This window comes from Sorex fumeus, unplaced genomic scaffold (assembly GCF_029834395.1).
Source record: "Sorex fumeus unplaced genomic scaffold, SorFum_2.1 ptg000002l, whole genome shotgun sequence".
NCBI classification, from domain to species: domain Eukaryota; kingdom Metazoa; phylum Chordata; class Mammalia; order Eulipotyphla; family Soricidae; genus Sorex; species Sorex fumeus.
The window spans coordinates 61,745,566-61,760,869 of NW_026606059.1; the positions used below are offsets into that span (position 1 = coordinate 61,745,566).

At 41.1% G+C, this 15,304-nt stretch overlaps 1 protein-coding gene across 1 annotated transcript in view; it reads right to left on the reverse strand.

Annotated features, from left to right (window-relative positions):
* Positions 1–2,139: 2,139 nt before the first annotated feature.
* COLEC10 (collectin subfamily member 10) overlaps positions 2,140–15,304 on the reverse strand; it is a 59,528-nt gene continuing 46,363 nt past the window's right edge. The window contains exons 4-6 of the mRNA XM_056111462.1: positions 13,228–13,281; positions 4,978–5,073; positions 2,140–3,227 (exon numbers count right to left, since the gene is read on the reverse strand). Coding sequence (XP_055967437.1) covers positions 2,836–3,227; positions 4,978–5,073; positions 13,228–13,281 — 542 coding nt within the window. The 3' untranslated portion in view covers positions 2,140–2,835. The remainder of the gene's footprint in view (positions 3,228–4,977; positions 5,074–13,227; positions 13,282–15,304) is intronic.

The following is a 15,304-nucleotide window of genomic DNA, read 5'->3' on the forward strand; positions in this document are numbered from 1 at the left end:
GATGCGTTTCTTGCAGGCAGCAGAATGTTGGGTTCAATTTTCTAATCCATCCTGCCACTCTATGTCTTTTAATTGGTGCGTTTAGCCCATTGACATTGAGAGAGATTATTGTTATGGGATTTTGTCCCATTGTTCTGTTGAAATTTGGTGTATTTGAGAGGTCTGTCTTGCCTTAAAGTAGCCCATTTAGTTGTATTTGTAACCATGGTTTTGAGTCTATGAAGTTCCTGAGCTGTTGTTTGTCCGTGAAACTGTGTGTTGTTCCTTCTATTATGAATGAGAGTCTCGCTGGGTAAAGTATTTTTGGAGAAGCATTTATTTCATTGAGTTTTTTCACTATGTCCCACCACTGTTTTCGGGCCCTGAGGGTTTCATCAGAAAAATCAGCAGTGAATTTTAAGGATGCTCCTTTGTAAGAGATTTCTTTCTTCGATCTTGCTGCTTTCAGAATTTTGTCTCTGTCTAAAGTTTTGGTCATTTTGATCAGGATGTGTCTTGGGGTATTTTTATTTGGATTTCTTCTAGCCGGTACCCTTCGGGCCTCCTGGATGTGGTCACAAGTTTTCTTCAGCTCTGGAAACGCTGTAGCAATGATTTCTTTGACAGTTTCTTCTTCATCAAGGTTTTCTTCCCGTCCCTCTGGGACTCCAATAATTCTTATGTTACCCCTCTTGGCTTCATCACGATCTTCTCTTGCCATCTGTTCTCGAACTGTGAGTCTCTTTTCCATTTTCTGCTCTTTTCTGACAAGACTCTGAACTTGATCTTCGAGCTCACTGATTCTGTTCTCAGCCGCTGTTACTCTGCTGCTGAGGCCTTCCACTGAGGTTTTCAATTCAGCTACCAGGTTTTTCAGGTCCGACATTTCCGATTGCATTTTCCTCATTTCTGCCTTCAACTCCTCTTGTCTTTTATTGGCATTGGTTTCCATTGTTTCTTTTAGTTCCCTAAGCATCCTGAGTAGCTCCATTCTGAATTCCTTGTCAGAGAGGTTGTCTATCGCTATAGTACTGTTGGTGTCGTCTGGGCTAGCCTCGTGAATAAGAAAGTTTGGTGGACTTTTGCGTTGCTTTACCATTGTGACCAGTGTGGTTTGGTCCGTCACACTTGCTGCTACTGTTCTAGTTGAGTGAGGAGAGGCTGCCAGGAGCCGTCCAGCTTTGTTGCTGCTAGATGCGCCTCTTTACCTTTCTGAGTCTGACCTTCTTCTCAATCAGGCGTTATTCTTTGTTTTATAACTGACATTGAGTGAAACTTTTAGAGGCGTTACTATTTATTACTGAACTTGTATAGCTGTTTTCGAACTGAACTTTTGTTGGAAATGGAGTAGGCGAGTGGGATTTTGTTGAATTGTAGTGGAAGAGGTGAGAAATTTTGTTTGGTATTAGGTAACAAGTTGATGTAAAGGATGAAAGGATGCAGGTCCAAGTTGATTGAAGTGAGTAATATACCTGCGGCCGCGTAAGCGGCCGCCCGCCCGGAAATAGGCCACGCCCACTTTTAGGCCACGCCCCCTTCTTAGAGGCCACGCCCCTAGATAATCCCAGGCCACTCCCTCCCAGGATCCTGGGATCCGCGCTGTTCTCTGGCAGGGCTCGCTCCGCGGGCCGCGCGTCCGGGTTCAGGGGCGGGGCTCCGCTCGGGTCCTCCGACCCACCTGGATGGGAGGGGCCGGTGTGCTGCCGCGCGGGGCTCCGGCTCTGGACGCGCGCTGGGGCTTGGGCTCGCTGGGGGTCCTCGCTCTCCTCCCTCCCTTCTCCTGCTGGGCTCGCTCGCGGGCCGCGCGTCCGGGTTCAGGGGCGGGGCTCCGCTCGGGTCCTCCGACCCACCTGGATGGGAGGGGCCGGTGTGCTGCCGCGCGGGGCTCCGGCTCTGGACGCGCGCTGGGGCTTGGGCTCGCTGGGGGTCCTCGCTCTCCTCCCTCCCTTCTCCTGCTGGGCTCGCTCGCGGGCCGCGCGTCCGGGTTCAGGGGCGGGGCTCCGCTCGGGTCCTCCGACCCACCTGGATGGGAGGGGCCGGTGTGCTGCCGCGCGGGGCTCCGGCTCTGGACGCGCGCTGGGGCTTGGGCTCGCTGGGGGTCCTCGCTCTCCTCCCTCCCTTCTCCTGCTGGGCTCGCTCGCGGGCCGCGCGTCCTAATTCCTTTTTCTTATTCAATCACTGTGAGATACAGTTACAAAGCTTTCATGTTTGAGCTTCCATCATACAATGATTGAACAACCATCCCTCCACCAGTGCACATTTTTCACAACCATTGTCCCCAGTATTTCACCCCTCAACCCATTCCTCCCCTTGCCTCTATGGCAGACAATTTTTCACATACTCTCTCTTTTCTTTTGGGCATATGGTTTGCAATACAGATACTGAGAGGCTATCATGTTTGATCCTTTATCTACTTTCAGTAGCTGATAATTCTTAACCAAAACCTTTCCCCTGTGACTTGCTTTGGGCAAGGACAAGTGGGACTAATAATCACCAAAACTTCCCAATTATCTTCAGGACTAGATTTAGAATATTTTAGAAATCTAGGGGGATATGATAACACAAATGCAGTGACAGCATTTCATTTTAGAGACAGTTAATAGACAACCAAGAATGCTGGCTGTTTTTTTTTTCAGACCCATGTAACCTGGTGAGCTATTGGCTCATTAAAATACCATGCATGATAAGATGTAGAATTATCACAGTGAAGCACTGTGATGGAAATCCTAAACCTCAGTCTCACATTATCTATGTGTCTTGAATCAGAACCAATGTAGCAGGACTAAGAAGGCAAGGATGTATAAGAATAACTGCAATGATCTCCAAGAGATATAACCACTGTGTAACATAAGGGAATTACTTTTTCTTCTTGACAAACTCACAGACAAAGTACATGGTAAGATGGCACTCGGTGTCGTTCCAACTGCCTGAACTCAGCATCTCTACACAGTCCTCATTACCATAGGGATCACTGGGCTCTCCGTCCTTCCAGTTGCTGTAGTTCTGCAGTGGAGTGTTGTCTGTGAACACATACTGCCCCTCCCTCTCAAGATCATTCACCCCAATGAACACCCGGAAGAAACCACTCTTGGCCACATAGTCTGCAATAAGTGTGTTGGAAGCTTCATCCTTTGGCATGGCTAGCATTCCACCACGGATCCGGCAGTGGGTTAGGGACTCCCGGTAGTTCTTCTCTTCCTGCACAATGTAGTAGAACTTCTCTTCTGTTTCCCTAATCCCTGCTATGACTTTGCAGGGAGGAGAAGAAGGGTGTGATTATACATCTCAAATCTCAATAAATAAATAAATAAATAAAAAAGCAAGTACATAACATTTCTGGCTTTAAACAGATTTTTTCCACTCTCAACAATTATTTTGCAAGCTCCAATTATCAGATAGAAACTGGCTTAGTGGTTTTTGCCACCATTTTCATCACCAACTTGGAGAACTGACGGCTAATATTTGTTCTCCCCTGCCCTTTCTTATAAGTTCCCAGTTACTGGGAAGCAGTGGTTAACTGAGGGTCCACCCTGCTAATCTCAAACAATATTTCCCATCCATGCTTATGCTTTACAAATGCAGATTCCCAGGAGCATGCTCTTCTCTCAGCGACTCCTTGTCCCTTTCATATCTAGGAAGATTCACTAATTCTCTCTTCGGAAGGCTTTCACTCCTCTAAATATCAGATGAAGTGTTTTCTCTTATAAGCGTCTTTCAGGGCTACACACAAGGAGGAGCCTGCATAATGTCTCACATGTTCCCTTTTCTCCACCTACTTCTTGCTACGGAGCACTCAACATAGTCTAGCCTGTTGGTAGATTACTTTCACTAAACTGTGAAGGTCTGGAGCACAAGGAGTGCATTTCTGCTGGTCTGAAACATTGCAGGTAGCAGCATAGCATGGAATGGAAATTATTAAAGATTGTAGAACTGATATGGAAATAATTAAAAATTTGGTCCACTATTGGTCAAATTTCAAGGCTAAAGATCAATGGTGGGATTCCACTTCACTGCAGCTGTATGCACTAAACCGAGTGCATTTCCAAATAGAACTGGGGACTAAAAATCATTCTGACTTCATAAAATGAGAGAGAATACAGTTGAGATCTGTAAATAAAAATTTACTTAAAAAATGTTCACTCAAGTGTTTATCACTATTGATGTATATTGAACCTCTGGTATTTGGTTTACTCATGAGACTCCAAGTCAGAGACAGCCTCTATTGTGGGAACTATAACCTGAGATGTAATAAGGGTTGTTAGTTCATATCAGGTATTTTCAATGCTTTAGATATTGCAAATTGAGGATGAACACAAGATGGCATCTGTGTGCTTCTAATAATGTACAACAAATATAGCTGGGTTGCAATAACTAAGAGTGCAACAAATAAAATAAATTATAACAGCAACTACAAGTTTTCACTTTCAAACTGTCTCTGAAGAGAAATAGACAAATCCAACTTTAAAGCTTCACTGCTAACTCGAATGGCTAAAAGTATAACTAATAACAAAAATGACTAATTTGCAAAAGGGTACAAACGTTTAGAGAGGTTTTTTTACTAATTTGCCCCGAGGACATGTAATCAGTGCAATCTACATTCAAGTCTCTGTTCATTAACTCTGTCTTTGGGCAAGGTCGTTTCTTCAGGCTTAAATTTGATCTGAGTACCTACATCATTATCACTATCCCTGTTTGGCTCTTCCATCCCTTTTCATTCAGAAGTCATGTCCCGTCACACTGTCCTTTTCTTCACTCTCCTTCCTTGGGAAAGTTAGTTCTCTAATCAGTGGCAATGCATAGATATATGAATTTATGTTATAGACCTGAAGGATGCTAGCATCCGAGTGAATAAGTACATTTTGAGAGGCCTTTAAACAGGTGACACTCAGCAGTTCTGTGTCCAGCCCAACATTCTTTTGGGTAGAAATATTGGAATGCAATGTTAAAAGAGTCTAAGTCCACAGACAAATAGCACCAAGATAAAGAGAATATACTCACCATTCTTAACAAACTTCATAGATGTTTTGAGACGAGCAACACTGATATCCAGTTGTCCAACGACTTTCCGGTATCTGCCACAGTCACAGACGGTGCCTTTCAAAGGATAAGAACTGCAAATTTATACTGAAGTACTTGCGTTTTCCACGGAAAAAAATAAATTTCTTTCTTCCCAATGTCTTCTAGCTTTTGCTGGTTTGGTTATATGTCTTTCTATGAAATACTACATTTTAGACCTATTAGTTATTTATTTATTCATCTGTTTGCTTTGGGTCACATTCAACAGTTGTCTGAGGTTAGATTCTCAATGGTCACTCCTGGAGGTGTTCGGGGGACCATATGGTGCCAGGGATCAAATCCTGGACTCCAGCATGCAAAGTATGAACTCCAGGTCTTTTGAGCTCGTTCCCCTGCTTTTAATCTTAGAAGCAAGGTTTCTAATTAAGCTTAGCTTTAGAAATTCAGAAACAACTAAACTATTTTAAATGAGCTAAAACAATTTAAAATTAGAATTTTAAGAAAGAAGTGGAGGGTAGGGAATTCAACTGAAGAGACAGAGCCCAGGCCTGGCGCTTGAGAGGTCCTGATTTTGTCCCTGACACTATGTGATCCATTGCCCAGTTCATAAGGGGGTCTAAGTACCTCCAGAGATTACCCCCAAATAAAAAATAAGACCACATACAAAAATAAGAAAAGAAAAATAAAATCAACAGTAAACACAACAAGTTAATTCACACATATTGTGGACCAGTTGGCATTTTTGCTGAACACAGAATGTGCCTCTCTGATTTCAGAATAAAATCTTTACAGCTTTCTTAAAACATATTTCGAGCCAGTCTTCTCTTCTGTTTTTGCATTATTCACTGACTCATCCAAATTTCCCAAGATAGAAGAGATTATTCATGATAAATTAAAATGTTAATTCTGATTACACATTTAGAATATAATTTGAATGCTTCAAGTACTAAATTTAATCTGTGAATAGGTCCAAATTATATTTTGAAGAGAACATTGTTCCATCTATGGTTCAACTATGATTTTAATCTCAGTCATTCATTCCTCTATTCCTTCCAGCTACCTACTAATATTTTGACAGGAAAAAAAAAGATAAAAAATTAAAAATGATTGAACTTCTTTTTATTTAATGACTGCTTCATGAACATCTTTTCATTTGTTTTTTTCCTTTGGTAGCTGAGAAACAAAATTAATTTCATTCACCAATGTGAAAAAACTGTGGCTCTACTTATCCACATTCACAGTTTAATATAAGAAATGTAAAATATCAGTTAGAATTTCTCTTCACTACACTCCTGTGGATAGAAATGATTAAAGAGCCCTATGAGCAATGTACTTTCTTTTCCTGCTGTGGCACTAGAAATAAAAATTTCTTTATCACTGATGGAGATTCCTCCAGGCTATTTTTTTTAAATTGTTATTAGTGAAACACCATGAGGTACAGTTGTAGACTTACACATTTTTGCGCTTGGGTTTCAATTAAACGAAGATCAAGTACCCATCCCTCTACCTGTGCCCATTCTTCACCACCACTGATCCCAGTACCCCTCCCACACCCCATCCCCCCAGTCCCACCCTGCCTCTGTGGCAGGGAATTCCCTTTAGCTCTCTCTCTCTCCTTTTGGGTGCTGTGGTTTGCATAAAAGGCATTGACTGACAATCATGTTCAGTCTGTAGTCTACTTTCAGCATGGATATCCCATCCTGGAAGGATTCTCCCAACACCCTTTATTGGTGCTCCCTTCTCTATCTAAGCTGCCTTTTCCCCTAGCATGTGTGGCTGGCCTCCAAACCATGAAGTGAACCTCCTGGTACTTATCTTGGATATTCTTGGGTGGTAGTCTCCTATTTTGTTATTTTATGTTCCCTAGGGGCTGGAGTGATAGCACAACGGGTAGGGCATTTGCCTTGCACGCAGCCAACATGGCCGACCCGAGTTTGATTCCTCCGCCCCTCTCGGAGAGCCCAGCAAGCTACCAAGAGTATCTCGCCCGCATGGCAGAGCCTGGCAAGCTACCCGTGACGTATTCGGTATGCCAAAACACAGTAACAATGAGTCTCACAATGGAGACGTTACTGGGCGGGCCCACTTGAGAAAATCGATGAACAAAGGGAGGACAGTGAGAGTGACAGTGATGTTCCCCAGATGAATGCAATCTTTCTATGTCTGTCTCTCTCTTTTTGACACATTTCACTTAGAATGTTACTTTCCATGTAGTACCACTTGTATGTAAATTTCATGACTTCATCTTTTCTAACAGCTACGTAGTACACCATTGTGTAGATGTACCAAAATTTCTTTAACCCGTCACCTGTTCTTAGGCACTCAGGCTTTTTCCAGATTATGGCTATTGTAAACAGTGCTATGAAAACAAGTGAAGATATCACTTCGACTATACATTTTTGCCTCTCTGGGATATCTTCGCAGGAGTGGTATTGCTGGGCCAAATGGGAGCTCAATTTCTAATTTTTTGAGAATAGTCCATACTGTTTTCCAAAAGGGTTGAGCCAGTCAGCATTCCCACCAGCAGTGAAGGAGGATCCCTTTCTCGCCACATCTGCACCAACACTGGTTGCTTTTATTCTTTTGGATGTGGGCCAGTCTTTGTGGTGTGAGATGATATTTCATTGTTGTTTTGATCTGCATCTCCCTGATGATTAATGATCTAGAGCATTTTCTTTTGTGCCTTTTTGCTATTTGGATTTCTTCTTTGAAAAAGTTTCTGTTCATTTCATTGCCCCATTTTTTTGATGGGGTTGGATGTTTTCTTTTTGTGGGGTTCAACCAGTACTTTGTATATTCTTGATATCAACCCCTTATTGGATGTGTATTTGGAGAATATCCTTTTCCATTCTGTAGACTGTCTTTGTTTTTGGTCACAGTTTCTTTTGAGATGCAGATGTTTCTTAGTTTAAGATAGTCCCATTTGTCTATCTTTGTTTTCACTTGCTTGGCCAGTGTTGTGACATCTTTAAAGATACTGTTCAGATCAATGTCGTGGAGGGTTTTGCCAATCTTGTCTTCAATGTACCTTATGGATTCCGGTCTGATGTTGAGGTCTTTAATCCATTTTGATCTTACTTTTGTACATGGTATTAGGCAGAGATCTGAGCCCATTTTTTTTGCATGTAGCTGTCCAGTTTTGCTAGCACTATTTGTTAAAGAGGCTTTCCTTGCTCCACTTCACATTTCTTGCTTCTTTATCAAAGAGGAGATGGTCATATGTTTGGGCGGAGATCTCAGTATATTCTACCTTGTTCCATAGGTCTGCAGCTCTGCCTTTCTTCCAGTACCATGCTGTTTTAAATATTACTGCTTTGTAGAAGAGTTTGAAGTTAGGGAGGTTGATTCCTCTCATTTTCCTTTTCCCAAGAATTTCTTTGGCTATTTGTGGGGGCTTATTGTTCCATATAAATTTCAGGAGTGTTTGCTCCATTTCTTTGAAAAATGTCATGGGTATCCTAATAGGGATCACGTTGAATTTGTACAATGCTTTGGGAAGTATTGCCATTTTGACAATGTTCATTCTCCCGATCCACAAGCAGGGGATATCTTTCCATTTTCACGATTCCTCTTTTATTTCCTGAAGTAGCGTTTTGTAGTTTTCTTTGTACAGCTCCTTTACTTCCTTAGGTAAGCTGATTCCTAGGTACCTGATTTTATGGGGCATAATTGTCAACGGGATTGTTTTTTTCATGTCACTTTCTTCTCTCTCACTATTTGCATATAGGAAATCCATAGACTTTTGGGTATTGATTTTATAGCCTGTAACTTTACTATACAAGTCTATTGTTCCAAGGGGTTCTTGATAGAGGTTTTAGGGTTCTCTAAGTATAGTATCATATCATCTGCAAATAGTGAGAGCTTGATTTCTTCCTTTCCTACTTGAATGCCCTTAATATCTTTTTCTTGCCTAACCGCTATTGTAAGTACTTCCAGTACTATATTGAACAGCAGTGGAGAGATTCCCTCTAAAATCTCGTCGCCGATTTTAGAGGGAAGGCTCTGAGTTTTTCGTCTTTGAAGATGATGCATGCTGTAGGTCTGTGGCAGATGGCTTTAGCTATATTGAAGAAAGTCCCCTCTATCCCCTTTTTGGCAAGGGTTTTCATCATAAACAGGTGCTGGATCTTGTCAAATGCTTTCTCTGCATCTATTTATATTATAATATGGTTTTATATTTTCTTTTTTTGATCCATCTAGACCTGGGCTTTTGTTTTGGGGAAGACATCTGGACCTGGGCTTTTGTTTTGGGGAATACTTTTTTAAAAAATTTTTATTAGTGAGACACCATGAGGTACAGTTGTAGACTTACAAATTTTTGTGCTTGGATTTCAATTATACAATGACCAAATACCCATCCCTCCACCAGTGCCCATTTCCCACCACAACGAATCTCAGTATCCCTCCCACCCCCCAGACCCCCACAACCCATCTTGCCTCTCTGTCAGGGCATACCCTTTTGTTCTCTCTCTCCTTTTGAGTGTTGTGGTTTGCAAACGAGGCATTGAGTGTTTGGGGGAAGACTTTTGATTACAGTTTCAATTCCATTGATGTTAATAGGTCTATTCAGGTAATCTAGATCTTCTTGATTAGGCTTTGGGAGATTATAGGATTTCAGGAATTTATCCAACCATTTCTTCTAGGTTCTCTTGTTTTGTGGCATAAAGACGTTCAAAGTAGTCTCTGATGATCTTTTGAATTTCTTTGGTTTCTGCTGTGATATCTCTCCTTCTCATTTCTGATTTGGTTTATTGGGGTTCTCTCTCTTTCTTTGTGAGTGTTGTTAGTGGTTTTAGTGGTTTATCTATCTTATTTATTTTCTCAAAAAAACAGCTTTAGGTTTCATTAATCTTTCGGATTTCTTTTTTGGTTTCCGTGCCATTGATTTCTGCTTTAAGTTTTATGATCTCTTTCCTTCTGACTGATTTAGGTTTCTTTTGTTGATCCTTTTCTAAGCTCTTGATCTGTGACGTCAAGTTGTTTACGTGTGCCCTTTCTTCCTTTCTGAGATATGCTTTCAGAGCTATAAATTTTCCCCTTAACACAGCTTTAACTGCATCCCATAGGTTCTGGTAGCTCGTGTCTTCATTCTCATTTGTTTCCGGTATCTTTTGATTTTGTCCTTGACTTCCTTCCTGACCCACAAGTTGTTCAACATTGAGTTGTTTAATTTCCAGGTTTTTTATTTGGTTCTCCATGTCTGTGTGTGATTCATTTCTATTCTCAGTGCATCGTGGTCTGAAAAGTTTGTTGATACTACTTATATCTTCCTGATACTATTGAGGTATGTTTTGTGTCCTAGCACATTGATATTTTGGAAAATGTTCCGTGTGTACTGGAAAAGAATGAGTATTCTTTCTTTTGGGGGTTTAAAGCCCTGTATATGTCTATAAGTCCTCTCTTTTTCTTTTCTTCCTTTAAAGCCAATGTTTCCTTGCTGAGTTTTGTTCTTGTTGATCTATCCAGAGATGATAAGGCGATGTTGAAGTCTCTGGCTACTGTTGTTTTGCTAGCAATGTCCTCCTTAAAATATGTTAGCAGTTGTTTTAAATATTTAGCTGTTCCTCATTAGGTGCGTATACATTTAATAGTGTGATTTCCTCCTGTTGTATGTATCACTTGATGAATAGAAAATGGCCTTCGCTATCCCTTCTAATCTTTTTCAACCTGAAATTTATGTTGTCCCAGCTTTTTTGAGGGAGCTGTTTGCTTGCAAGATTGTTTTCATTCCTTAACTTTGAGTCTATGTTTGCTCTGACTATTGATATGAGTTTCTTGTAGGCAGCAGAATGTTGGGTTCTGTCTCTGAATCCATTTTAAAACTCTGTGTCTCTTAGTTGGTGAATTTAGATCGCTGATGTTGAGATAGATTATTGTTATGGGGTTTTGTGACATCTTTCTATAAGGGTCTGTTGTGCTTGTAGGGTTTGTCTTGTCTTATAGTAGCCCCTTTAGCCCTTCTTTTAGGTTTGGTTTTGAGTCTATGAAGTTCCTGAGCTGCTGTTTATCTAGAAAATAGTGTACCATTCCTTTGAGTTTGAGTGAGAGTTTAGCCGGATAGAATATTCTTGGTGAAGCATTCATTTCAGTGAGTTTTTTCACTATATCCCACCATTGCCTTGGGGCTTGGAGGGTTTCCTCTGATGGTCTGCTGTGAATCTAAGGGGTGCTACTTTGTATGTGATTTCCTTCTTTGCCCTTGCTGCTTGCAGTATTGTGTCTCTCTCGGTGGCATCCATCATTCTAACTCTGACATGTCTTGGAGTGTTTTTGTTAGGGTCTCTTTTAGCTGGCACCCTTTTGGCTCCTTGAATCTGAATGCTTGCATTGTCCAGCTCTGGGAATTTTTCATCAATGATTTGTTTGACCATGGCTTTATCATTGGGATTGTTTCCCTGACCTTCTGGTACTCCAATAATTCTAATGTTGTTCCTCTTGGATTCACCTAGGACCCTGATTCGCTCTAGAGCTATCATGAGGTTTCTTGCAGTTGTTTGTTGTTGCCTGTTGGCTTGGTGCAGCTGATCTTCCAGCTCACTGATTCTGTCCTCAGCTGTGGCCATTCTACTGTTGAGGGCACAAACTGAGTTTTTTATTTCATCTACAGAATCTTTTATTAGTGACATTTCTGTGCGTAGCTTTCCAATTTCTGCTCTTATTACTTCTCGTAATTTATCTATTCTTTCTCTCATGTTACTGGATATCTGTTACTGTTTCATTGAGTCCATTGAACATCTTCATTACTTCATATCTGAATTCTTTCTCGGAGGGGCCTTTTAGGTTAGTAGCACCTACTGAGGCTACTGGACTCTTTTCATAGTCCTCCCCACATGGTGGGGATTTGTGTTGTTTCTTTATGTTGGTGTGGAGGTATGGAGACTGAGATGTTACACTAGATTTCTTGGTATGACTAAACTGCCTGCGGCCATGTGAGCATTGGTGGCCCCAAATTATCCACCCACTTCTACAGAAGCTACGCCCACTTCTGAAGAGGCCATGCCCCCATGGGTACCTGGCGTGTGTGGGGGTACCATCTGAGAGGGGAAGAAGATGGGCACATTATTGGGGATGAACAGGAAGAGGCTCACTGATGGTGGGTCCTAGAGGATGCCTGGGGTGCTTGCATAGAAAAAGCCAAATCCCAGGTTCGAATACTGGTGAGTTAACTGGCTGGAGCGATAGCACAGCGGTAGGGCATTTGCCTTGCACGCAGTCAACATGGCCGACCCAAGTTTGATTCCTCCACCCCTCTCGGAGAGCCCGGCAAGCTACCAAGAGTATCTCGCCCACACGGCAGAGCCTGGCAAGCTACCCGTGATGTATTCAATATGCCAAACACAGTAACAACAAAGTCTCCAATGGAGACGTTACTGGGCCCGCTCGAGCAAATCAGATGAACAACGGGAGGACAGTGCCTCAACTGACCTGTGATGGGTAGAAGACCAGTACAGCATTGGGTACAAACAGGAAGAGGCTCAGGGATGCTGGGCAACCTAGTGGACACCTGGGGCGCTTGCGCAGAGAAAACCAAGTCCCAGGTTTGACTACTGGAGGGGTAACTGACCTGGGAGGGGAAGATGACCAGCACAGCATTGGAGACGAACAGGAAGAGGCTCAGGAATCTCCTCCAGGCTATTGAAGGCATGGTATGACCACTTTTTTTTTTTTTTTTGCTGTATATCTGGTTCATTTGTTGCTGGCAAACTGATGACCAGTGTTTAGTTAAAATGTCAGTAAAAGACACAGCCTTGTTGCTGAGCTCCTGTTTAGAGGATGAAAGTCTTATTGATGTGCTGGGTTTGATTCTCAACACTGAGGATGATAGAGGGAGAATGTGTTATCATCCCCTTACTCAGTATCTAGAAAGTCACCAGTGGATAGAGAGGAAAATCCCTGTATTCTACATCTTTGGCCCAAATAACACAAGATTAGGCACACTAAAAAAATTCTCACTTTTCCCTAAAATATCTTTAACAGCGGGTAGGGCGTTCGCCTTACAAGCGGCCAACATGGCCGACCCGAGTTCGATTCCTCCGCCCCTCTCGGAGAGCCCGGCAAGCTACCGAGAGTATTCGATATGCCAGACACAGTAACAACAAAGTCTCCAATGGAGACGTTACTGGGCCCGCTCGAGCTAATCGACGATCAACGGGAAGGCCTTTACCTTTACCTTTACCTTATTGACATTTAGAATGACACAAGAACATAGAGATAAAAGTGAACATAACATACCTGCTTTCCCTTTCCCTCCAGGAACTCCCGGCAAACCCTTTTCTCCTTTATCTCCTAAAAATACATATACATAGCCACAAAAAGAAAAAAATCATTACAATTGTATATTATTTTAGCCAGATTATATCTTATATGCCAAAGATCAAAGAATACAATTTTAAAAGTGCATTTGCAATGTCACAACTGATATCCTTCATTTTAATATCATTTGATTTTGAGTTGACTGCACTGATACAACTAATCAAAGAAGTCATGACTTACTTAGATTAAGTGTGGAATTCTAGAAGAATGTGTAAGAAGAATTTTTTTTTGTGTCACCTACCCTAAAGATACATTTTTGTAATGTGGTCTTCTGAGCAAGACTAATTTAATTGTCCACATATTTTGGATTTCAATATTATCTTATATAGCATATTTAAATCAATTAACTATCATATTGCAGTGTTTATATATTTTTAAGAAATAAACTTGGATAAACCAAGCTTATCTATGTAACTTAACCCTTGGATTTTTAAACAATTTTACTGTACCTTTTAAATTTTTAATTCAACCTATATTTAGTATTTACTTTTCTCTATTCTAAACAAAAGAGTTTGTAATTTATGAGAATAAAAAGCATGACAAGATTAAACTTTGACTTAAAGCAATTTGCACTTTTTAGAAGAAATGTGATGTGTGCAAATATCTATTATATAAAGTTTTGTCAAACATGTTTAACTGAACATGCAAATGGTAAGATAAGTTGATAAGTCTTGATAAATTCCCCATCTGCTTTCCCTGCTTTGTGTGTGACCATATTCTTAGTCACTCAGAGACATCCACAAAAATAATACTCAGAGAATTGAGATTATTAAAGCAAAGAGAAAAGGTGGTGATATTCTTCAACTTCAAAAAAAGCTCTTGAAGCTCACATCAGACACAATAATTGAAAGCAAAGGCTTTTGATTTATAAGAGAAAATGCTTGGCTGAAGTTCCTGATAATCAAAAGAAAAGACCCTGATAGAAGTAAAATAGAATTTATGCTTCAATGGCAATCCAGAAAAAGAAAATAAAGAACCAAGAAAGATGAATACAGAATGGAGGTCAGCCAGGCTAGAAAACAGAGCGAAGAGGACCCTCACTGGAACTTGGTGTGACTAAATCGATAGTATGACCAATGGGGCAAAGCAGAAAGGGAACGGATTCACAGTAGTTTGTCTGCCTACCCTATCTTTACCTGAGAAAAACCTGGAGCCACTCTCAAAGCCTCAGTGCCTGCATCCTCTCTTCATATCTTCATCACTGCTGAAGGCTTTCCATTAAAAGACTACTACATACTGCCTGTTGATCACCCAAAAATCCACAGCTACTAGGGTCTCTAGGACTGTGGAGCCTTTCAAGCTGATTTCACCGAAGGGCCTTTCTTTATAGTGATATCAAACATTCACAAACTCCTCAAAATCTTAGATGGAGAGGCCCTGAAACCAAGACTACCATTTAAAATGCATAGAGGAAAACTTTAGGACTTGAACACAAAGGGAAGGTGATCACAATAGAATGTGATAAATACATCACAGAGATGTTAGAGAGAACATATTTTGGAAGCAATAGTGCTTCAGATGGAAGGTTAAAAAAAGTGCGGAGGGAGCATTGAATCTTGGTTATCAAAAATTTTAGCAGCTAAGGAGAGGAGTGAGATAGGAGACAATGTATAACAAAGATCCAGTTGGGTAAAACTCATGAACTTATGTCAAGCACCCTGATATTGAAAACTGTTTTGTTTCCTCATTTCCCTTACACATAAAGTTCAAAAGATAAGACCATATTTCTAGGTTATATTAATGTAAGAAAGGGAATACACATTTGCTAAGTACTATTCCAGATTATTTCAGCAATAATTTTGTATGATTTATAGGCATTAACATATTAAATCCAATGTGCTAGCTACAATGACTATATCCTACAACTGAAGACATTGATGTTTAGAGAAGTAAATTAACTTTTAAAGGACATAAGCCACTTAGTGGCAGTGCTGGTATTGAAGCCCAAGCATTCTGAGTTCTCAGGTCCTGGTGCTTCCCCATTGAGTTAGCCAAT